We start from the raw sequence: 24978 nt of genomic DNA, 5'->3' as shown, positions 1-24978 counted from the left end.
AGAGGAAGTAATATAAGGAAAAGAGAACGGTAAGAGAGGAAGAGATGAGAGGGAGAGAGAGAGAGAGATGGTATATTGTAATGAAGAAAGGAAAGGAAAGAGAGGGAGGAAGAGGAACTGTGAATGTAGAGAAAATTACGTTAGCAAGACATGAGAAAGAGAGAGGAAATATAGGAAGAAGAAAGAAGATGAAGGGAAAGGAGGACGAAGAAAGAAATGGAAAGAAAGAAAGAGAATGGAAAATAAAAGGGAGGAAGTAAAGACAAAATAGCAAGGAAAAAAGACAAATAAAGAGAAAGAAAATAAAGGAGAAGAGGGAGATAACGAGGGAGTATATGCAAAGAGTTAAGGAAGAAAGAGAATGAAAAAAGGAAGATAAAAAAAAAGGAAGAAGCAAGAGTTAATTAGGTTAGGTGAGGAGAGTAAGTAAGAGAGAAAGGGAGAGAAAGAAAAAGAAAGGAAGAAAGAGAAGATGGGAACTGAGAGAGGAAAATTACTGAGGAGAGGCAAGGGAGGAAAGGTAAGGGGAAGGAAAGGCAAATGGGCAATGGAGGAAAAGTGAGGAAAACGAGAGAGAGAAAACGAAAAAAAATGAAGGAAAGGATCAGATATAGGTCAGAGAGAGTGTGTGTGCGTATGTGTGTGTATGTGTGTGCGTATGTGTGTATGTGAGGGAGAGAGGGAAGGGGTCAGAAAAGGGTGAAAAAACAGTGATCGAGGTTGATAGAGTGAAAGAGAGATAGAGAGAGAAAAAGTGAGAGAGGGAGAGAGAGTGGGAGGCATGAGTGTTATTTTTTAGGAGTGAGAGAGAGAAAGAGAGAGAGATAGTAGCCGAGGGAGAGATGGAGAGAAATGAGAGAGAGAGAGACTGACTGTGGAAAAGAAGTTATTTTTCTTTTCTTTTAGGTGTGAGAATGCGAGGGGAGTCTCTCTCTCTCTCTCTCTCCTGGGGGATGTGGATGGGACAGGAAGTGTGTGTGTGTGTGTGTGTGTGTGAAGGTTGAGTATTTTTTATATCGAAGGAGAGAGAGAGAGATCAAATCTAAGCCCTTGATCCTATAGATTACTGTATTTACAGTCTCTCTCTCTCTCTCTCTCTCTCTCTCTTACAAACCATACAAGTAGGTCATTTAAATTCACTACTCATTCCCTCGCATCAGGTCTTCAATTAAGGAGGAGGAGGAGTAGAAGGAGGAGGAGGAGGAGGAGAAGGAAGAGGAGGAGGAGGGGAAGGAGGAAGAGAAGGAGGAGGCACATTATTATGTAAGAGAAGTAGGAGGATCATGGAATAGGCGCCATAAATTTATTAACGACGCTTTGAAATTAAGTGAAGTCACGTCTGATTACACTAAATTGGTCTTAGCAGACGTGTGTGTGTGCGTGTGTGTGTGTGGGGGGGGGGGGGGAGGTAGGTGCCAATCATGGGAGACGCTGAGTAATGTAAACGTGGCCGGGTGTGTCCGTAGAGTTTCACCGCGTCACCGCCTTACTAACGCTCCACCCGTAACTCTCTGATTCTCCTCTGTGCATTTTAAAGTTGGTGTCATTCCACTGAAAATTAAGGAGAAAGAGATGAAGCGGAAAGGAAGATAAGGATGATGCAAACATTTCGTAGTAGTAGTAGTAGTAGTAGTAGTAGTAGTAGTAACCAAGAATGTGAAGGAAGGAAGATGAAAAATAAGAAAAAAGGAGAAAGTGAGATGGGAAGAACAACGGGAAATTAAAGAAGAAAGGAGAAAAATAATGAATGGAATAGGAGGAAAGGAGAGGGAGTGAAAGAAGGAGGAGGAAAAGGAGGGAGAGGCAGAGAGGAAGGAGGGAGGCGGAAAAAGAAATAAAGATAATATGAGAAGAAAGGAATGGAGAGAGGGAGGAGGAGAGAGCGAGAGAGGGCGGGAGAATAAAGGAGGGAGGAGGAGAGAGAAAGAAAATGAAAGAAAAGAAAAGAAAAGAGGAAAAGAGCAAAAGTTTAACGTTAACGAAAAATAGGAATGGAGGAAGGAATTTAAAGACGGGAGAAGGAGGAAGGGAGAGAAGGAGAGGGAGGAAGTGAGAGCGAGAATGGAAGGAAGAGAGAGGAAGGGAGGGAGGGAGGGAGGAAGGGAGGGATAACACTATCTTCCTCGGAGATAACAAAGAGGGTGTTAAAGGGACCCTCGAGGAAAACACAATAACTTAGACACGCTCTTAGGAACCTATAACGCCCTCCCTCCCTCCCTTCCTCTCTCTCCCTACCTCCCTTCCTCGATCCTTTCCTCTCTCCCTTCCTGTTCCTGTCTTTCCTTTCCCTTCATAACTTTTCTTCCCTCCTTTCTTCCTTCTTATCTTTCCTCTCTATTTCTTTCCATCATTCTTCCTCCCTTTCTCTCTCTACTTCCCTCCCTTTCTCTTTCCCTTCCTCTTCCTTTCTCCTCTTTCTTTTACATCTACATTTCTTTCTTCTTCTCATTCCTCTCTTTCTTCCCCATTTCTTCTCCATATCTAATTCTTCCTCCCATTCTGACTTTTCTCTCTTTTTCTCTTTTTCTCCTCTTTTTTCCTACATTTCTCTTTTCTTTACCATTTCTTTTTATTTTAACCCTCCCTCCCTCCCTCCATCCTCCCTCCATCATAATCCATATCCTCCTCTTTTTTTTTTCTCCCTACCTCGTTTGCTCATCTTCCTTCCTCCTCTTACCTCCTCTTAACTCCTCTTTTCCGACCTCTTGTGTGTGTGTTTCCTCTTACCTTATCAATTTTGTTTCCCTGTCTTCTCCTTACCCTCCCCCCTCTCTTTTCCTCCTTTCCTCCCTTTTTCCTTTATTTACTTCTTCCTTTTTCCTTAACTATTTGTTCTGCTTTTATGTGTGTGTGTTTTCCTCTTACTGTTTTTTTTTTCTTTTTTCTTTATTCTAGTTTCTTCCGTTCCTTCCTTCATCATATCTTTTATTCGATTATTTTCTTTCTCTCTTTCTTTATTGCTCTCTTTTCCTCCCTTCCATCATTCCGACTCTCTTGCCTTTCTCCCTTCCTCCCTTCTTTTCTTATTTTCTTCCTTCCTTCCTATCTCCCTCCTTTTCTTTCTTTATTTTCTTTTTTATCCATATTATCTATTTATTACTTTTCTTTATTATTATTTTTTTATATATCAATGATTTTTTATCTATCTATTATCTACTTATTATTTATCTATTGTTATTCATTTTTTATCTAACTATTTTTTCCATTTTTATCTATCTCTTATTTATTTATTTTCATTTTCTTCATTAATATGTTTTCCTTATTTTCTATCTTTATAATTATCTGAGTTTTTTTTCTTTATGATTATTATTATTATTATTAGTTTATTATTATTTTCCATCACAGGAGGAATTACATTAACAAGACTAGACCACAAAAGAGACCAAATATTAAGACTACACCAAAAAATACCAATTATGAACAGACCAAACATTAACAGACTAGCCATAAAAAGACCAAATATTAACCGACCAGACCCTTCCCCCAAAAAAGACCAATTATGAACAGACCAAACATTAACAGGACTAGCCCGTAAAAAGACCAAATATTAACCAACCAGACCCTTCCCCCAAAAAAGACCAATTATGAACAGACCAAACATTAACAGGACCAGCCCATGAAAAAGACCAAATATTAACCAACCAGACCCTTCCCCAAAAAAGCCCAATTATAATTATGAACAAACCAAACCACAGAAATATGCAGCCGGGCAGACCAACCATACATTTAAATCACGGGCTAATAAATTAACCTTTTTTGCCTCGTTATTAGCGCCGTAATGAATTTAGTCACGTCAAAAAAAATGTAACTTTAATTAATTTCATTACGAACCGTGTGACTCTACATGTCAGGAATTACAGGTAAATATAGGGAAAGGTATGTGTGTGTGGAGGGGGGGGGGGTATGTACGTGTGTGTGTGTGTGTGTGTGTGTGTGTGTATGTGTGTGTGTGCATTGTTGAAGAGGAGGAAGAGGAAGAGGAGGAGGAGGATGAAAGCTCATGATCAAAGGGAAGGGAAAGGAAGGGGAAGAAAAGAATGGGAGGGGAAGAGAGGGGAAAGGATGGAGAGAGGGATGTGCAGGGGAAGGGAAGAAAAGCAATGAAAGGGAAGAGAAGGGAAGATCTTATTGTGTGTGTTTGTGTGTGTGTGTGTGTGTGTACCTTCATTCCTCTCATCCCCTCTTCCTTCCTTCTTTTCATCCTTCCTTCTTTCCTTTCTTTCCTTCTATCCTTTCTCCTACGTCCCTTCTTCTCTTCATCATCAGTTTCCTATTTTCATCCTTCCTTCTTTCCTTCCTTTCCTTCTATCCTTTCCTTCGCTTTACCTTGTTCTTGAAGTAGATAGGTAGGTAAGTAGTTAGGGATGGGAGAGAAAGTGAATGAGCAATAGAAAGAGAAAGAGAAATTAGAGAAAAGAAAACAAAGGACAGAGGAAAAGGAGAGATTAAGGAAGGAGAAAATGGGAAAAAAAGGAAAAGGGAAAGAGGTTAAATATAATGCAATAGACTCAGAAGAAAAAAGGGAGGAAAAGGCGAATAGAACAAGTAAAAAAGGAAAAGATAGAAAAGAGAAAAAGAGTAAAGGAGAAAGAGGAAGGAAGAGAAGAACAAGAGAATAATTATTAAGTAAACTCATAGAATATTAAGATAACATAAAGAGGAGAGAGAGAGAGAGAGAGAGAGAGAGGATTAAACAAAGGTAGAGGAAGGAAAAAAGAAAAACAGCAGGATGTGGATAATTAAACGAGAGAGAGAGAGAAAGGAAATTACCGTTTGATTGCAAGGTTGAAGAGGCAAAGATCAAATGTTTAATCTCCTTCCTCCTCCTCCTCCTCCTCCTCCTCCTCCTCCTTTTCCTGCTCCTCCTCCTTGCATTCTTCCTCTCATTTGACTCCTGCTTATTTATCTCCCTCTCCTCCCTCCTCCTCTTCGTTTTCTTAAATATTCTCTCTCTCTCTCTCTCTCGCTCTAATTTCACGAATAAATTTTTTTTCTTTTCATTCAGATAATTTTCTTTCTTAGTTCCAGCAATTCCCGTTGATAAGGAGGAGGAGGAGGAGGAGGTATGTGAAGGACCCCACTGTCCCCCCCCTCCCACCCCCTCTCATATTTCCTTTAGTCTGCCTTTTTAAATTTTTGAGAGGATCCATTTTCTCTTATAATACAACTTCTTATTTCTTTCTTGTTTTTTATTGTTTTTCTTCCTTATATTATTATTATTATTATTATTATTATTATTATTATTATTATTATTATTATTATTATTATTGACGATACTTTTTTTGCTTTTCTTTCCATCTTTTTTTATTTATTTCTCCTTCCTTTTTTTTCTTTTTTGGTTTCCTTTTCTCTACCTTCACATTTCTCCTCCTCCTCCTCCTCCACTTCTTTTTCTTCTTCTTCCTCCTCTTCCTCCTCCATATTTCTCTCATCCTTTGTTCCTGGCCTATTCTTTCCTCCATTTTTTTGTCCCTCCTCCTCCTCCTCCTCCTCCTCCACCTCATTTTTCTCTTCTTCGTCCTTTCTTCCCTAATTGCCTTTCTCCTTCTCATCATCATCCTCATTCTCTTTTTTAATTTTTTTTACCTTATTTTTTTTTCATTTTCATCTCCTTTACTTCCTCTTTCTTCCTCCCTCCCTCTTCTTCTCCCTCCTCCTCCTCCTCCTCCTCCTCTTCTTCTTCTCTTCCTCTTCCTCTAATATCATACGCATATACTCGCGCACAAACTTCAACACGAACTGAAATCTTTAAATCTCTCTAAATCTTCCTTCTTCTTCTCCTCCTCTTCCTCCTCCTCCTCCTCCACCTCCTCTTCTTCCTCCTCTTCCTCGGTATCCTCCTCGAATCTCTCTGCATTTTCCTTCTCTTCCTTTCTTCCTATTCCTCTTTCGCTTCCTAGAAATATCACCCTTAACTTCCATCGTTCTCCTTCTCTTCTCCCTCTTTCTTCTTCGTCTCCTCCTTCTCCGCTCTCTCCTCTTTCTGCTTCTCCTTTTCCTTCCTCTTTGGTTCCTTTCTCTCTCTCTTTCTTTATCTCTCTTGCTATTCGACAAAACTCGCTTTGACTTCTATCCTATTCCTCCTCCTTCTCCTCCTTATCTTCTTCCTCTTCCTCTTCCTCTTCTCCTCCTCTTCCTTTCTCTATTCCTACCTAAAAACAACGTTAACTTCCTGTTCCTTCCTTCCTCCTCCTCCTCCTCCTCCTTCTCCTCCTCCTCCTCCTCCTCCTTTTTTTCTCCTTCAATTCTTCCCCCCTTCGCTTCATTTCTCTGTCTTTCTCTCTTTTCTCCTTTACCCGAAATTCGCCTTTAGATCTACAGACCACAAGAGCCAATATTGCTTACAGATACACACACACACACACACACACACACACACACACACACACACACACACACACACACACACACACACACACACACACTCGTATTTATGTCAAAGAAAGGAAACTGAGGAAGGCAAAAGAAGGGAGGAAGGAAACGAGGGAAGGAAGGAAAAAGAAGAAAGGAAGGGAGGAGGAAAGGGAGAGAAAGAAAATAACGAAGGAAGAAAAGGAGGAAAAAGTGTAATTGAGAGAGAAAGAGAAAAAAGTGTTAAAAAATTACTTCAGAGAGAGAGAGAGAGAGAGAGAGAGAGAGAGAGAGAGAGAGAGAGAGAGAGAGAGAGAGAGAGAGAGAGAGAGAGGTTTTTTTGTACAGAAAAAATAAAGGATGAACACACACACACACACACACACACACACACACACACACACACACACACACACACACACACACACACACACACACACACACACACACACACACACACACACACACACACACTCTCTCTCTCTCTCTCTCTCTCTCTCTCTCTCACACACACACACACACACACACACACACACACACACACACACACACACACACACACATTGATTTCATTGCCATTATGTAACGTTTCCTCTATTTTTTCTATTCATTTTTAGGCTTATTTCCTTCCATTTTTTCTTCAATATATTAATTATTCTTCTATTTTTCTTCCAATTATTGTTATTTTCACCATCCAACATCATTTTCTTCTACCTTTTCTTCTCTTGGTAAAAAAAAAAACTGGTTCTTTATCACATGTTATTTTTCCTACATTATCTTTATTCATCTTCCTTTTTTTCCATTTTTATCTCCATTAATTATTTTTTTCTCCATTCAAGTTATATATCCATTTTTTTTCTCTGCGTCATTTATCTTCCATTGTATTTTTTCACTTTCCATATTTTTCCTCACTTTTTCCTCCTTCAGTTTCTTCTACATCATTTTTTATCTTCATTTCTATTTTTCGTTTCCGTCTATTTCTGGGTAAAAAAAATGTCCTTTGCTATCTCCATTATTTTCATTCACATTCATTTTTTTCTCATTTTTTCTCCAGTTTTTTCTACATCATTTTTTTTTATCTTTATTTCTATTTTTCGTTTCCGTCTATTTCTGGGTAAAAAAATGTCCTTTGCTATTCTTCATTTTATTTTATTCACATTCATTTTTTTCTCATTTTTTTCCTCCTTCAATTTCCTCTGCATCATTTTTATCTTCATTATATTTTCGCCTCCGTCCATTTCAACAACAAAAAAATATTCTATGCCATCTTCCCTTCTTTTTTTTTTCACATGCTATTCTTTCAAGTTTTTTCCATGTTTTTATATTCATCTTTTTATTGGTCAAAGGTCATGTTATTTCCTCGTGTGTGTGTCCTCGCGGCGCGCATATGGGGTCATTCGAGGTCATTGTGGGTCATTTTTATGGGGATGACGTCATATATATCTTGGGGTTTATGTGACCTGTTTTTTTATCTTTGTGTGTTGGGTGGGAGGGTTAAGGGGGGGATGGGGGTAGTATGGGGGGGGGTAGTGTGCGTGTGTTTGTGTGTTTTATTTTGGTTTTATTCATGTTTTATTTTGTGTTTGTGTTTTTTTGTGACTATAAATGTTCTTTTTTTCCTTTATTTCTTTCCTCCCTTTCTTTCTTACGTTTGTGCTTCTTCCTTTCCCTCAGTATATTCATTCTTCATTCACTTATTCATTTTTTCTTTCATTCCCTCATCATCTCATTCTTCTCTTCGTCATTTCACTCATTCCTCATTTTCCTCCTTCCCCCTTTCCTCTCTCATTCCCTTTTTCCCTTCCATTCAAAACTCCTTTTATTTATTCCTTCCTTTGTCTGTTTCCTCATCTGTTCCTTGCTTCCTTCCTTCATCCATTCATTACTTCATTCATCCCTCTTCTTTCCTTCTCTATCAATCCTTCCTATCTCTCTCTCTCTTTATTATCAAACTTTCTCTTCTTCTTCCTTTCCCCTATCCGTCCTTCCGTCCCTCCAATCTCCCTTAATCAATCACTTCAAACTCCTCCAAAATGTTCAATCTAACTGTCTTTTATCGTTAATTGATTACCTTTTTTTTCACCTGTACCTCGGCCTCTCACCTCAATCTTCCTCACAGCAATCTATCTTTCCCTCCTCCTCCTCCTCCTCCTCTTCCTCTTCCTCCTGATCCCGAAGTAATATAAAATGCAAATTGAAAAGATGAACCGTATAATGATCTCTAAAAATTCTAAAGTTTTCTCGTATTTATTTGTTCTCAATTTTACTTTTTCTTCTCATTCATAACTTTTTAATGTAACTTTGTGAGAGAGGAAAGGGGGAAGAAGAGGGAGAAGAAGAAAGGGGGGGAGAAGACAAGGGAGGAGAGGAAGAGCAAAAGGTAGTAGAAAGGGAAAGAAAAAGGAAGGAGGGAGAAATGGAGAGGAGGAGGGATGGAAACGGAAGGATAGAAAGGAAGGAAATAGGAGGGAAAGAAGGGAGAAAAAAATGGAAAAGAGGAATGCAAAGGGAAGGAGAAAGAGATAGGAAAGCAAGAAAAAGTAAGAGGAAGAATGAGAGTGTGAAAGAAAGGAAGAAAGAAAGAGGAGGAATGAAAAGAGAAAGTAAGAATAGAGGAAGTAAATGATAGAAGAAAATTTGGGAAGAAAGAAAGAAAGAAGAAAATAAGGAAGAATGGTAAAGAAATAAAGGAGCGAAAGGAGGAAGGAAAAAAAAGAAGAGAGGAAAAGACAGAACGAAAAGAGAAGAGAAAAAAAGAAAGAACGAAAAGAAATCAAATGCGGAAGGAAGGAAGAAAAAAAAAGGAAAAGAGAGACGAAATATAGAAGAAAAAAAGACGAAAAAAAAACGCAAGAAAATACGAAACGTGGGAGAAAACCTTAGAAAAAGAAAGAACCATAAAGGAAATGAAACGTGAAAGAAGGGAAGCGATTTGAAAACATAAGCAGGATTGGATCGCTTTTAAGAGAGTTGGATTCCTTGTATAGTGTTCGATTCCCTTTAGATTATCATGCCGCCGCTCCCTCAGACTCATTACCAAGCCTCCCTAGTCTCCCTGGTCACGTTCTCTCCCTTCTCTCCCCCTCCCTTGTCTTTCCCTCCCTCCCCTTCCCTTCCCTTCTTTTCATCCCTTCCCTTCCATTTCATTCCATTCCATTCCCTCTGCTCCCTTTCTTTCCTCTCCCCTTCCCTTCCCTTCCCTTCCTTTCCCTCTTCTTTCCTCTCCTTTCTTTCCCTGCCTCACTCCTTCTCTTCTTCTCTCTCTTCTTTCCTCTCCCATTTTCTTTATTCTCATCAGTTATTCATTTCATTTTCTTGGCTCTTTGTATTTTTTATTCAATTTTCTCAGTTGTCATTTTACTTCAGTTTTATTTCGTAATGTTTTCTCTGTTTTATCTTCCTTCCTTCTCCATTCCCTGCGTTTTATTCTTCTTTTATTCTGCCAAGTCATTTCTAGTACTACTACTACGACTACTACCACTACTACTGTTGGTCTAACTAATATTCCAACTGCTACTACTATTACTCCTACTCCTACTATTACTACTATTACTACTACTACTACTACTACTACCAACAACAACAGCAACAACACCCTTTTTAACAACCACACAAACACAAACACCTCATTTCACACCTACAGTCCTACACACCCCCTCACACATACACCTGTCAACCCAACTCACCTGAAAGCCATCGTAGGTCCAGGAACCGAACTTCATATTGCAAGACTGCTCATCGAAGGGAAACCACTCAACATCGATCTCGCACGAAGACTTGTAGATCGCGGGCGGCCTCCAGACCACCTCGCCCGTGTACTTCAACGTGGCCTTCGTCATGAGTGTTACCTCGTAGTTTCCGTCGGCACTGTGGAGAGAGAGGAAAGAGATAGACTGGGAAAAAATTCGTGAAAGAAGAGAGATAGAGACACAGAGAAACAGAGAGAAGGAAACAGAGACAAACAGAAAGAGAGAAATACAGAGAAACAGAGAGACAGAGAAATTACGGAGATGAAAGCCGAGATACGTCGAGAAAATGTTAACCCAAAACAAAATTCGTAAAGAGAGAGAGAGAGAAAGAACGGATGAAAACGAGAGAAAAGAGAAAACAGATACGAAGAGAGAAAGAGGTAGTGTATTTTTGCTAACCGCCCGCATGACAACAAGCCTGCAGACCGTTTGGACGTAAAAAAAAAATAATCACTGCACTCTAAACGTTTTTTCGACACCTAAAAAAAAAAAAATAATACAAACGAGACAAGCAGAGGATAAAAAAAAAAAAAAAACAAATAAAACTAAAAAAATAAAGCAAACAAAAATGACCAAAAAAATACATGAGGCAAAAAAGGAAGAAAATAGGAAGAAGAAAACAAAGAATGAGGACTAAGAAAGGAGTAAATGAAAGGAAGGAAGAAAAGGAAAAGGGAGAGAGGAAACCGACATGCAACTTGTGAAAATGGAAGAAAAGAAAGAGAAAATGAGAGCTGGGAAAGGAAGGAAGACAGAAAGGAAGAAAAAACAAGAGAATATGAAAAAGGAAAGAAAGAAGAAAATATATGACAGAAAGACAGAAAAAGACAGACGAAAAAGAAAACATGAGAACATAAAAACAAAATCAAAAGAAAGAAAGAAGGAATGAGAAAAAACAAGAAAATATGAAACCCAGAAAAAGAGAAAAGAAAGACAAGAAAAGAAAAATGAGAATACAAAAAAACAAAAAGAAGAAAGAAGGAAGAGAAAGAAAACAAGAAAAAAATTAAAGAAGGAAAGATATAAACAGTAAGACCGAGAAAAAGAAAATTATAAGTATACAAAAAATTAAAAAAAGAAAAAAAATGAAGGAAAAAAGGAAGAAAAAGAGGAAAATATGTAAACCTGCCCAAAAAACGTTATTCCTCTTTATCATTTCTCTCATTTCCTCGTCATTTCCTGGGGCGCGGCGACCCCCGAGGGAAGATAAACGACGGAGGGAAACAGATGACACAGACAAGCGAGGGAGATAAAGGAAGATTGGAACCTCCTCATAAGGGATCGAAACCTCCTCTGTGTCTGTATTCTGATCCTCTTTTTTTTTGTCCCTTTTCTATGATCACTTGTTTTTTTGTCTTGTTTTTTGTTGTTTTTAGTTTTTGTTTTCCTCTTTTTCTTTTTGTGTTTTTGTTTTATTTTTTGTTTTCTCTTCGTTATTTTTTTTCATTTTTCTTTCTTGGTAATCTTAGTTGTTGTTTTTTGTCTTGTTTTTTGTTTGTTTTTATGTTATTGTTTTTTATGTTGTCTTTAGTTTTTGTTTTCCTCTTTTTCTTTCCGTCTTTTTGTTTTACGTTTTGCTTTTTCTTCGTTATTTTTTTCTTCATTTTTCTTTCTTTTCTTTTTTCGCTTTTTCTTTTCTTCTTTTCGCTTTTTCTTTTTTTCTTTTTTTTTCGATCTTCTGTTTCTTATCTCATGTTTTCTCCTTTCCTCCTCCCTTTCTTATCCTCTTCCTCCTCCTTCTCTTCCTTATTGTTTTACTGGTGGAGATTCAAGTTCATATTACAAGGTTGAAAGGCTCCCATGAACTCTTCCTCCTCCTCCTCCTCCTCCTCCTCCTCCTCCTCCTCCTCCTCCTGTTATCTCCTCCAATCCCTCCTCCTCTTCCTCCTACTTTTCCTTCATCCCTTCATCCCATTCCCTCATTTTAACCCTCCTGTCTATATCCCCTCATTTTTACCTCCTCCGCCTCCTCCTCCTCCTCCTCCTTCTTCCCCTACTCTCCCCATTTCTGCTTCCTACCTCCTCCTATAAAACTGTCCCATGCTCCTTCTATATTATCTTCCTCCTTTTCTTTTCCTCCTCCTTCTTCCTCCTCCTCCTCTTCTTCCTCCTCCTCCTCCTCCCTCTTTCGCTCTTGCTTCCTGAAACTTAAAACTTCAATTATCTTTCCTTTTTGTGTTTTATTTTGTTTATTTTTGAAACGTGAATGTTGTTTTAAATTATTTGTCTTTATTTTCATTTGTTTTATTTTGTTTTTTATTATGTATTTTTTTCCTTGTTTGTTTTTGTTGGTGTTTGTGAGTGTGTTTGTGTGTTCGTGTGTGTGTATATTTGTTTGCTTTCTTTTTTTGGGGGGGCTTTTCTCATTCATCTTCTTTATTTACCTTCCTTAATTAAACACACACACACACACACACACACACACACACAAAGTAAACTCGTACATAGCTATAAAACACAGATGGATAGATAGATAGATAGATAGAAAAATAGATAGATAGATAGATAGATGAGTAGATAGATAGATAGATAGGTGGGTAGATAGATAGATAGATAGATAGATAGACAGACAGACAGGGATGAAAATATCTATCCATTTATCTATCTATCAATCACAAGGGGAGGTAAATGGCAGGAGGAGGAGGAAACATGGAAACATGGAAACATGGAAATGCAGGCAACAGAAAGCCTATTGGCTCATTACGAGGTTGCCCGCTTTGGTGATTTAATCTGCTCGACAGCCACTTGAGGCTTGATGAGCAGATGAAAGCACCTCGATATTGAGGAGCAGATGGAAGCCCCTCGATATTCAGTTTACTCCCGACGCAGCGAAATGACGGTCGATTCTATATTTGAAGGAGTTGATGGTATTCGCATTTACTACTTATAAGGGAAGATTGTTCCAGTGACGGATGACTCGGTTTGAAAAGAAACTCCTTCCAATGTCTGTGTTACATCGACTCGACTGAATGGGTAAACCGTTATTTCTAGTTCTTGAGTTGGTTTGCAGTTCAAAGAATTTGGAGTAATCGACGTTATTGAAGGTTTTCAGATACTTGAAGACTTGAATCATATCCCCTCGTAGGCGTCTTTTCTCCAATGTAAAGAGATTGAGTCGCTTGAGTCGTTCCTCGTACGGGTGAGCCCTTAAGGTTGGAATCATTTTCGTGGCGCGTCGTTAAATCCTTTCCAGTAAAGCAATGTCCTTTCTGTAATTAGGAGACCAGAACTGTACTGCATACTCGAGGTGCGGTCTTACCATGGAGTTATACAGGGCTAGCATCACGTCTGGCGTTTTAGGCTTGGTTCACACGAGACACTTTTTAGTGGTCAGTGGCCACCACAAAAAATGGTCGCCACGAAAAATGGTGAGTAGGTGCACCCCGCACACGGGCCACTCGGTGGCGGCCACTAATGAGGTCAGTACGTGGCGTTATGGGTCTCGTAGTGGTACCAGCTGTCTGTGCTCTCTTGGCAAAAAGCGCAGAAGAAAGTACTGGGTTCACCCCGTAGTTAGTAACAGATTATATACTGCGTCTAGCATTCCACACATCATTTACAGAGCTAAAAGAGCACCCTGATAAGTTTTTTGACTACTTCAGGAAGTCACAGGACAGCTTTGATCATCTTATGACAGGAATTGGTCCACGTATAACACGGCAGGACGCCAACACGAGGAAGTGTGTACCAGTAGAAGAGAGACGCGGTAATCTTAATGTAAGGCTGAACATGAAGAATATAAAGTCACATTAAATGTAATTTATTGACATAATTCAGCAGTCTTTGCGGTTACATAACATTTCCACTTTCTACTTCCTAATAAATAAAACTATCACATTCTGTAGTTAATCCACACCAGAATCTATTAATATACAAAATTGTGAAACGAAATGAAACATTAATTCTGAGAGCATGTAAGAGCTTATTCATCATGTCCTGAACACAATATATGCGTGAAGGTCATACATATACATCATTATGACCGATAATGGCTCGTGCGCACGCTGAAATTTGAAACAACGGTATCTATCGCCGCCACAGTGGCGTGGTCGGAAAAAATGGCTCCGCCCGCCACAGCTCGCCACTGTTTTGTGGCGACCACAAAACAGTGGCCCGTGTGCAAGCACCCATAGAGACGTGTGTGTTCCATTTATACCATTATTTTGTGGGTGCCATTAACCACATAAAAGTGGCTCGTGTGATTCCAGCCCACTCGAAGTTCCTCGCTATGAGCCCGAGCATAGTGTTGGCTTTGTTGTTGGCTTTTTTACAGTGATTCGCGTGTTTCAGGTCACTGCTGATAGTGACTCCAAGATCCTTTTCCTCCTGCATCGCCTGCAGAGGTTTCCCATTCATGATGTATGTGTGGCTATTATTTCTGGGCCCAATGTGCATGACTTTGGGCCCAGAAATAATAACCATTATTTCTGGACCCAAGGTCATGCACATTGGGTCCAGGAGGAGGAGGAGGAGGAGGAGGAGGAGGAGGAATGTCAGTAGGGGACGGAGGGATTAAAAAAAGGAGGAGGAGGAGGAATAGAACAAATGTGAGGAGGGGGAAGAGAAAGGAGAAAGAGGGGAGAGGAAATGGAAACGAAACGGAAAGGAAGAGGAGGAGGAGCAGGAGGAGGAGGAGAAGAAGGAGGAGAAAAAAAAGAAGAGAGAAAAAAGAGGAAGAGCATGAGAGAAAAGCTAACTCGACCTCCTCCTCCTCCTCCTTTTCCTCCTCCTCCTCCTCTTCCTTCTCCTCCTCCTTCTCCTCCTCCCCCTACTGCAGCTCCCTTCACCCCCCAATAGACGCATTAAGGGGGGTGAAGAAGGGAGGGGGGGCTGGGGAGATGGGGGGCGGGGGCGGGGTCAATACTTCTGTCCTGAGTGTTGCGGGAAGGGAAGGGATGGGCGCACCCCCTTCCCTTCCCTTCCCTTCCCTTCCCTTCCTTTCCCTTCTCTTTTCTTCCCTTCCCTTCCCTTCCCTTCCTTTCCCTTCTCTTTTCTTCCCTTCTCTTCCCTTCCCTTCCTTTCCCTTCTCTTTTCTTCCTTCCCTTCCTTCCTTCCTTCCTTTGCTTCCCTTCCCTTCCTTCCCTTCCCGTCCCTTCCCTTCCTTTCCCTTCTCTTTTCTTCCGTTCTCTTCCCTGTTCTTCCCTTCCCTTCCCTTCCCTTCCCTTCCCTTCGTTTCCCTTCTCTTTTCTTCCCTTCCCTTCCCTTCTCATTTCTATTTCTTTTTCTTTAATTTCTTTACCCTTTTTTTCCCTTCCCTTTCCTTCCATTCCATTATCTTCCTTTCCCTTCCCTTTCCGTCCTTTCTATTCCATTCCCTTCCCTTCCCTTCCCTTCCTCTCCCTTCCTTTCCCTTCCCTTTCCCTTTTCATTTTTTTTTATTTAGTTTTCCTCCTTTTCTTCCGTTCCCTTCCTTGCCCTTCCCTTCACTCTCCATCCATTTCATTCCATTCCATTCCACCCTCTTCCCTTTCCATCCTTCAGTTCTGTTCACTTCTCATTCCCTCTCTGATCTCCTCTTTCCTTGCCTCCCATTCCCCTCTCCTCCCTTCCCTTCCCTTCCCTTCCCTTCCCTTCCCTTCCCTTTCCCTTTCCTTCCCTTGCCTTCCCTTCCCTCCAATCCTCTCCCTTCCCTTTCCTCCCCTTCCCTTCTCTTCCCTTCCCTTCCCTATCCTCCCCTTCCCTTCTCTTCCCTTACCTTCCCTCCAATCCTCTCTCTTCCCTTCCCTTCCCTCAGAGGTGAAGAAGAAGGAAGAGCAGTGAAAAGAAGGAAAAATAGGAAGAAAGTTAGGAAGTAAATAAAGAAAAATAAAAACAATAAGAAAATAATGTCACCATAAAAACAAAAGGAATAAAATAAAGAAATAGAACAAGAAGGAAAATAAAGAAAGGAGGGAAGGAAGGAGTTAAGTGAAGGGGAAAGGAAGGAAGGAAAGGAGGGAGGGAGGTAGGGAGAGGAGAGGAGGAAAGGTATGGTTCGGAATTTTAAGGAGGAGGAGGAGGAGGAGGAGCAGGAGGGAGGTAACGGTGTGTAGTTTGACTTTAAATGGAGAAGAACAGAGGAGGAGGAGGAGGAGGAGGAGGAGGAGGAGGAGGAAAAAATATATAAATTAATCAGAGAGGCAAGAAGGGAGAGAAAACAGGAAAGAAGGAAACAAGGAGAGAGAGAGAGAGAGAGAGAGAGAGAGAGAGAGATGGAGGGAGGAAGGGAAAGAGGAAGGAGAGAAAAAAAAAGAAATAAAATGGAAGACAGAAAGGAAAGACATATGAGAGAGAGAGAGAGAGAAACTATATTTACGCAGTTTCACTCATTCACTTGTTGCACTCTTTATCTCTCTCTCTCTCTCTCTCTCTCAAATGGGGTCTTCTTATCTCTTGTCCCCTGTCCGACATTATCAAGAGAGAGAGAGAGAGAGAGAGAGAGAGAGAGAGAGAGAGAGAGATTTATATAGTCCTCCACGACATGGTTTCCGTTTTCTTTAATTCTTTTCTCGTATGCAAAGTCGATGGTTAAAAATAGATGCTGTGAGCGGCTTTTGTTTTGATGTATTCTGTCACTTATACTTTTTTCATACTTTTTCATTCTTTTTATACTTTTTTACACTTTTCACTTTTTTATACTTTTCATACTTTTTCGTACTTTTTTATACCTTTTTCACACTTTTTTATACTTTTTTCATACTTTTTATACATTTTTCATATTTTTTATACTTTTTTCATATTTTTTATACTTTTTTTCATACCGTACTTTTTATACTTTTATATATTTTTTTCATACTTTTATACTTTTTTCCTATTTTTTCCTTCATTATTCATACTTTTTCATACTTTTTTACACTTTTTTCATATTCTTTCATACTCTTTTATACTTTTTTCATATTCTTTCATACTCTTTTATACTTTTTACATATTTTTCATACTTTTTTATACTTTTTTCATACTTTTATACTTTTTTCTGGATAAAACTAAAAAGATAAAAATAAATAGCAAATCAAACAAAAAAAAAACACGAATAAAAGAACTGAACCAATCCAAACCTTTCCTTTTGATCCTAAGACTCAGACTTGTCCAATCAGGAGAGAGAGAGAGAGAGAGAGAGAGAGAGAGAGAGACAGACAGACAAAGATGGAGACAGGTAGGGAAAAAAAAAGGAAAATGACAGGAAAAAAACAAGAAAGTTAAGAAAAAAGAGCGATTGATTGAAGGCGGAGAAAAGTCATTAAACGGTCATTAAGGGGGAAAAAAAGGAGAGAGAGGAGGAGGAGGAGGAGGAGGAGGAGGAGAAGGTGGAGCTAAGTGGAGAGAGATAAGAGAAAGTGGAGGAATTTAAAGTGGGAATGTTAAGAAAAGAGAGAGAGAGAGAGAGAGAGAGAAAGGGGGAAGGAGAGTTACAGAGAAAGTGGAAGGTAAACTAAGGTAAAGAAAACAGAAGAAAGAAAAGAAGGAAAGAAGAAGGAGAAAAGGGAAGGAAAGGAAAATAAGAGAAAGAAAAGGAAGAAAGGAGACAGGAAAGGGAAGGGAGAAGGGAGAAAGAAAAGGAGAGATAAAGGGAGAAAGAGAAGGACACTGTGAAAGGAAAAGAAAGAGAAAATAAGGAAGATAAGGAAATGAAGAGAAGGGAAACAATATAGGATGGAAAGAAAGGGAAGGAAGATAGGAGAAAGAAAAGGGGAGGTAAGGGGGAGGAAAATGGAGAGAAAAGGGGAGTGGGAGGTAAGAAGGAAAGGGGGGAGGTAAAGGGGGGAGGGGGGGGGTGAGGTCATTAGTGCGACCCCATAATGGAAAAAGCGTAATTACTTTTTGTGGTCATTAGTAAAGTGTGTGTGTGTGTGTGTGTGTGTGTGTGTGTGTGTGTGTGTGTGTGTGTGTGTGTGTGCTAAGTCTCGTTTGTCATCATTATTTTTTTTTTCCTTTTTTCAGATTTATTTATTGTTTTATTTTTTTATTTTTTTCTTATTTCCTTTGTGTTTGTCTTTTTTCTCTCTCTTTTGTATTTTTTTTTCTTTTTTTCTTTAAGTTTTGAGAATGAATCCAACACTCTCTCTCTCTCTCTCTCTCTCTCTCTCTCTCTCTCTCTCTCTCTCTCTCTCTCTCTCTCTCTCTCTCTCTCACCTCCTTCTCCTCCCCTCCCCACCTCCTCCTCCTCCTCCTCCTCCTCCTCCCTCTCCCCTTCTCTCCCTCTCACTCTCCCTTCCTCTCCCTTTTTTTTCTCTCTCCTTTCTTCTCCCTTCGTCTACTCGAGTCTACATCCTCCCTTATCTCTCTCCCCTCCTCCTCCTCCTCCTCCTCCTCCTCCTCCTCTTCTCCCTTCTTCTCCTCGGGGCAATAAATGTCACTCTCCTCCTTGCATCTGTTCTGACTCTACAATAAGACCTCCCCCTTCTCCTCCTCCTCCTCCTCCTCCGCCCGGCAGTTCTGTTCTCGTTATTTACATTTCCTGTTAATCTGAAGTGGTTATCGCCTCGTTTTCGTTTTCTTTTGTTCTTTTCTTTGATTTCTCGTTTTCTTTCATTCGTCATACCGAACAAGAGGATTAGGAAATGAAGATTGAATGAAAGGAAAATAAGGAACAAGAGAAGAGAAAGACAGGAAGATATGAAGAAAGGTTAACATAGAAAGAAATGCAAAGAAAGAGTTAGGAGGAGAGGAAGAATTAAAAGATTGAAAATAAACTAAAGAGCAAAGGAAGAACAAGACACTAAAAGGATTACGTAAAGGAAAACAAAGGAAGAAAAATAAGAAAATAGTAAGCTAAAGTAAAAAAAAGGAAAGATGGAAAGAAATGATACTATAAAACAACAAATCAAGAAAAAGAAAAAAGAAAAATCAGAGAAAACGTCATAAATTTAAGTAAAACAAAGGAAATTGGAAAAGAAAAGAAGAAGCAAAGAAAAAACAAGAAAAGAAAAGGATAAGATAAAGAAAACAAAGAAAAAAACAAGAAAAGAAGAGCAAGAAAAAGGAAATGAAGAAAAGAAATGGAGAAACAAGAAAACAAAAGGATAAGATAAAGAAAAAACAAAGGGGAAAAAACAAGAAAACAAAAGAAGAGCGAAAAAAATAAGCTAAGAAAAATAATGGAGAAACAAAAAAGAAAAGGTTAAGATAAAGAAAACAAAGAAAAAAAACAAGAAAAAGAAAACAAGATCAAAATAGAGGTACAAATCACACCTCTTCTCAATTACAAAACAAAAGTGAAAGTCTGAAATCGATGCAGGTGTGAAACAGAGAGAGGGACGAAGCACCTTTTAGACTCAGGTTAATTGCAGGTGTTGTCACGCGAGGAAGGGAGTGATTGGCAGAGACACAGGTGACTAAGGCAGAAGGTGGACAGGTGGCAAGGGAAAGTGGAGTGAGAAAGACAGGAGAGGAGAGAGAGGGAGAGAAGTTGGAATTAGTGATAAGGGGGAAGGAGGAAGGAACTGGAGAAGAAATTATACGAGTAGGAGAGGAAGAAAAAGGAGAGATGTAGGGAGGAAATTTTAAGAAAGGAATAAGGAAGAGAATAAAAGATAAAGAAAAATGAAGGAATGACGCAAGAAGAAAAATATGAAAAGGAATAAAAAGAAAGGAAAAGGGGAAGCAAAGAGAGATGAAGAGAAGAAAATAAAGAAAGAAGGAAAGAAGAAGAAAATAGAGAAATAGAGAGAAATAAAATAAAGATGGAAGAAGGAAGAAAAGGTGAGATGTAGGCAAACAAAACTAGGAAGAAAAAGATTTTAGGAAGAAATTGAAAGAAAAGAGAAGGAAAGTGAAGAAAAGGACGGAATAAGAGAAGATAGATATAGAAAAAGAGATATAAAGATGAATGAAATAAAGAACAAAATTAGAAAGAAAAGGATGTTGGGAAGAAAGTGAAAGAAAGGAGAAGAAAAGTGAAGAAAAGGAAGGAAGAAAAGAAGAAAATGAAAACAGGAAGAAATGAAGAGGTAGTTTTTTGGGGCGTTCAGGAAGAGAAGGAAAAGAAGGAAAGTAAGAAATTGGGAAAGTTGACCAGAGTTCCCGGTAGCAGATGCGTCCTCAAGACCTCTCCTCCTCCTCCTCCTCCTCCTCCTCCTCCTCCTCCTCTGATACCTTAAGAACCTATCCCCTATTTTCTTCTTTTCTTTTTTTTTCTTTTGCTTCAGTTATAAAAATCAAGAAAATATTGTCATCTTTATTTCTCTTCCTCTCTTTATCTACCTTTCTTTCCTTCGTTCTCTCCCTCCTCTCTTTTTTTTCTATCTTTCTTGCTTTCTTTTCTTTTCCCTTTCTTTCTTTCTTTCGTTCTTATTTTCATTTTTCTTTCTTTCGTTCGTTCATTCTTTTTCTCTTTTTCTTTCAACTCTCTTTCTGTTTGCTTATTTTTCCATAACTTTCTTTCTCACTATCTTTTCTTTCTTTCTATCTTTTCTTTTGCTCATTTATTTCTCTCACATTATTTTCTCGATGTTCGGAAATTCATTGAACCTAATTTATTTTCTTTAATCTTTCTTTCCTCCTTCTACACCTGTCCTTGTTAACACATATCAGACACACACCTGAGCTTACGCCTGAACCCTCTTTGATGTCCTCCTCCTCCTCCTCCTCCTCCTCCTCTTCCTCCTCCTCTCTCTCTCTCTCTCTCTCTCTCTCTCTCTCTCTCTCTCTCTCTCTCTCTCTCTCTCTCTCTCTCTCTCTCTCTCTCTCTCTCTCTCTCTCTCTCTCTCGAGCATATATATACTTTTTTTCTTTTTCCTTTTGGTCTTACGCCGCCTCCTCCTCCTACTCCTCCTCCTCCTCCTCCTCCTCCTCCTCCTCCTCCTCCTCCTCCTCCTCCTCTTCATATTCTTTCCCCTTCAAAAGCCTGTCTCCTCACACTTTGCAAATCGCCTCCTCCTCTCTCTCTGTCTTCTCTATTCCTCCTCCTCCTCCTCCTCCTCCTCCTCCTCCATTAGAAGCAACCACAACGTCGACTCCCAATTAGTGATATGGAAGAGGAGGAGGAGGAGGGGGAGGAAGAAGAAGAAAGGAAGGAAGAAGAACAGGAACAAGAACCAGATCAAAACAAACGAATATTAAGATGGAAGAAAATAAAGAAAACAAAGAAAATGAAGAAAAGGTGAAAGGCAGACAGGAAGAGGGAAAGGAAGAGGAAAAGGAGGAGGAGGAAAAGACAGAAGAAGGAAGAACAAGAACAAGATTAAAACAGACAGAAAAAGATGGAAGAAAATGAAGAAAGCGAACGAAAGGAGGAAATGAAAGGAAGACAGGGAGGAGTAAAAGGAGGTAAAGGAAGAAGAGGAGGAAAAAAAGGAGGAAACTAAAGGAAAGGAAGAAGTGAAAGGAAGACAAGGAAAAGAAAAAAGAGGTAAAGGAAGAAGAGGAGGAAAAAAAGGAGGAAAATAAAGGAAATGAAGAAGTGAAAGGAAGACAAGGAAAAGAAAAAAGAGGTAAAGGAAGAAGAGGAGGAAAAAAAGGAGGAAACTAAAGGAAAGGAAGAAGTGAAAGGAAGACAAGGAAAAGAAAAAAGAGGTAAAGGAAGAAGAGGAGGAAGAAAAGGAGGAAACTAAAGGAATAACAAAGGAATAAAAAAGGTTCCTCCCCATCGCCTTTAAGAAGATTAAGAGGCAAAACCCTTTCCAAAAAATTGCTTCCGAGGCGAATTCCTGTTCCTCCTCCTCCTCCTCCTCCTCCTCCTCCTCCTCCTCTTCCTTCTCCTTTTCAGTCTCTATATCTTATTCTTCTTTTCCTTCACGTTTATTTTTTCTTCTATTTTTTTTCTTTTTTCTCCTCTTTTTTCCTCTTTTTTTCTTCCTTCTCTTTATCTCTCCCATCTCCCTCTTCATCAGCATCCTTTTTTCCTCTTCTTCCTTTTCTTCTTTTTCCTTCTTTGTCCTTTTCCTTTCCCTTTCCTTTTCTTCCTCTTCCTTTTCTTCTTTTCTTTTTCTTATTCATGATATTGTTATTGCTATATTTTTTTTCTTTCTTCTCTACCTACTGCTCCTCCTCCTCCCCGTCCTCCTCCTCTTCCTCCTCCTCTTCCTCCTCCTCCTCCTCCTCCTCCTCCTCCTCCTCCTCCTTCTGCGGGATAAAGGTTAAAAATGCAAATCTCACGCTGCGCCCAAGGTCCTCCTCCTCCTCCTCCTCCTCCTCCTCGTCTTCCTCCTCCTCCTCCTCCTCTTCCTCCTCCTCCTAAGCTCTTCCTCCATTACAAAGGTTTTCGTGTCTGTCTGTTCCTCTAATGCAAGAAAGATAGAAAGAAATTCGGCAATATCAGCTTCTCTCTCTCTCTCTCTCTCTCTCTCTCTCTCTCTCTCTCTCTCTCTCTCTCTCTCTCTCTCTCTCTCTCTCTCTCTCTCTCTCTCTCTCTCTCTCTCTCTCTCTCTCTCTCTCTCTCTCTCTCTCTCTCTCTCTCTCTCTCTCTCTCTCTCTCTCTCTCGCTCTTAACGGGTCATGGAAACGAGGAAAAAAGTTATACAATATTTTCTTCTTTTTTTTCCTTTTTTTCCTCGTTTTTCTCCATGTTTTTTTTTTCTTGTGTGACCTTCAGACTTTTTTTTTCCTTTATTTGTCTTTTTTTTCCTTTTTTCATGTCTTTGTTTGCTTGTTTGTCTGTGTTTGAATTTCTTTGCATTGATCAGTCGGTGTTTTTTTTTAAGATAATTTTTTTTTTTCCAAGGTCATTATTTCTTTGTTTTCTTGTTTGTTCGTGTGTGTCTGTGTGTTTGATGTTTGAAAAGAAGGTAAAAATGTGTGTGTGTGTGTGTGTGTGTGTGTGTGTGTGTGTGTGTGTGTGTGTGTGTGTGTGTGTGTGTGTGTGTATACGTGGTTTTTTTTTTTTTTTTTGTCCTTGTCTCTCTATCTCTCTCTTTTCGTGTCTGTCTGTCTATCATTTCGTCTTTCTGTTTCTCTGTCTCATTTTCCATATCCTTATCACTTTCTATTTCTCTTTATTTATGTCTGTCTTAATCTATCTATCCATCTTTTTATCCTTATCTGCCTGTCTATCTGTCTGTTCATGTCTCTTCTTCTGTCCGTTTATCTGTTTACTAATCTGTCTATCTATCTGTTGCCTGTTTGTTTGTTTTGTTTACCTGTATTTGTCTATCTATGTTTATCTACCTCTCTATCTACCTGTCTCTATCCACTACCTGTCAACTAACCTCTCCATTCTTCTATTTTTTTATCATCAGCTGTCTCTATCTATATGTATCTGTCTGTGTATCTCTGTTTACCTGTACTTCTTTATCTATCTATCTATCTATCTATCTATCTATCTATCTACCTGTGTATCTCTCCTTACCTGTCCTTTCCACTAATTACTCCACCCAAAAGTATATCCACAAAAAAGTCGAGAAAATAAATGAACCGAAAAATGAGAGAAAAACGTGAAAGGAAAATAAAAAATTACCTTTCCGCTATGTTTATTTATTGATCTATCTACCTGTGTGTATCTCTCCTTACCTGTCCTTTCCACTAATTACTGTACCCAAAAGTATATTCACCAGAGTGTCGAGAAAATATATGAATCGATAAATGAGAGAAAAAAAGTTAAATGAAAAGAAAAAATAACCTTTCCGCTATGTTTAATTATCTATCTATCCACCTGTGTGTATCTATCCTTACCTGTCCTTTACACTAATTGCTCCACCCCAAAAAATATCCCCCAGAAAATTGAGCAAATATTTAAACCCAGAAAATGAGAGTAACAAAATGAAAGGTCAAAATAAAGTCAACCTTCCCACGGCCCTGTTCCCGTCAGGTTAATTAGACAAAAAAGGTGACCCGCTTCTCACCTGCCTGTCACCTGCGAGAGCCTGGTAATTAGCACCTGAGAATACCTTGGGAGAGTTTTGATTTTTTTGTTTTTTTGTTGTTGTTGGTGGTGGTGGTAATGGTGGTGGTGATGGTGGTGGTTGTGGTTGGTTTTGCTGTTGTTGTTGTTGTTGTTGTTGTTGTTGTTGTTGTTGTTGTTGTTGTTGTACTACTTCTTTTTCTTCTTTGTCTTCTTTGTTTTCTTCATCTTCTTCTTCTTCTTCTTCTTCTTCTTCTTATTATTATTATTATTATTATTATTATTATTATTATTATTATTATTATTATTATTATTATTATTATTATTATTATTATTATTATTATTATTAAAAATAGAATAATGTATGTAGGAATGAGAAAGAGAGAGAGATAGAGAGAGAGAGATAGAGAGACAGAGAGAGAGGCTGCCTCTCTCTCTCTCTCTCTCTCTCTCTCACCTGGTTTAAAGCCCCGTTAGAAGCAGCCACACAGACCCTTACCTGAGAAATGCTGTAATTAACTCAGGTATTTCGCCCCCTCTCCCCCCTCCCCCCCTCTCCCCCCCTCTCCTCCCTCCCCCCTCCTCCCCCCCCTTACGTCTACCTGCCAGAGTATGCAAATGGCAGCCACTCACATGCGTCTTAGAGAGAGAGAGAGAGAGAGAGAGAGAGAGAGAGAGAGAGAGAGAGATGCCTTTCTTTCTCTCTCTCCCTCACCTTACCACCACAATTTCTTCCTCCTCCTCTTCGTCCTCTTCTTCTTCCTCCTCCTCCTCCTCCTCCTCCTCCTCCTCCTCCTCCTCCTCCTCCTCCTCCCTACTTACACTCACGTCTCTCTACATCACCTCTTACCTCATCCCTCCTCCTCCTCCTCCTCCTCCTCCTCCTCCTTCATTCCTCCTTCCTCTCTCGCCCTCTCTCTCTCCCTCCATTACTCCCTTCTTCCATCACTGCTTGTTTGTCGAGAGAGAGAGAGAGAGAGAGAGAGAGAGAGAGAGAGAGAGAGAGAGAGAGAGAGAGAGAGAGAGGCATTAACTAATTGTCTACGAAACCACACTGCGTCTTCCTCCTGTCCTAGAAAGTTAAGGAAGAAAGGAAGGAAGTTAGGAGGGAGGGAAGGAAGGAAG

General features: G+C 39.5%; 1 protein-coding gene across 4 annotated transcripts in view; it reads right to left on the bottom strand.

Moving 5' to 3' along the window:
- The window catches only part of LOC126994259 (acetylcholine receptor subunit beta-like 2), a 140126-nt gene that overhangs the window by 46215 nt on the left and 68933 nt on the right, over positions 1–24978 (bottom strand). For all 4 annotated transcript variants that reach the window (XM_050853544.1, XM_050853550.1, XM_050853556.1 and 1 more), the window contains exon 5: positions 10038–10218. In XM_050853544.1, coding sequence (XP_050709501.1) covers positions 10038–10218 — 181 coding nt within the window. The remainder of the gene's footprint in view (positions 1–10037; positions 10219–24978) is intronic.

This window comes from Eriocheir sinensis, chromosome 7 (assembly GCF_024679095.1).
Source record: "Eriocheir sinensis breed Jianghai 21 chromosome 7, ASM2467909v1, whole genome shotgun sequence".
NCBI classification, from domain to species: Eukaryota; Metazoa; Arthropoda; class Malacostraca; order Decapoda; family Varunidae; genus Eriocheir; species Eriocheir sinensis.
Note: the sequence above shows the minus strand (reverse complement) of the source record. Positions and strands in the feature narration are given on the sequence as shown.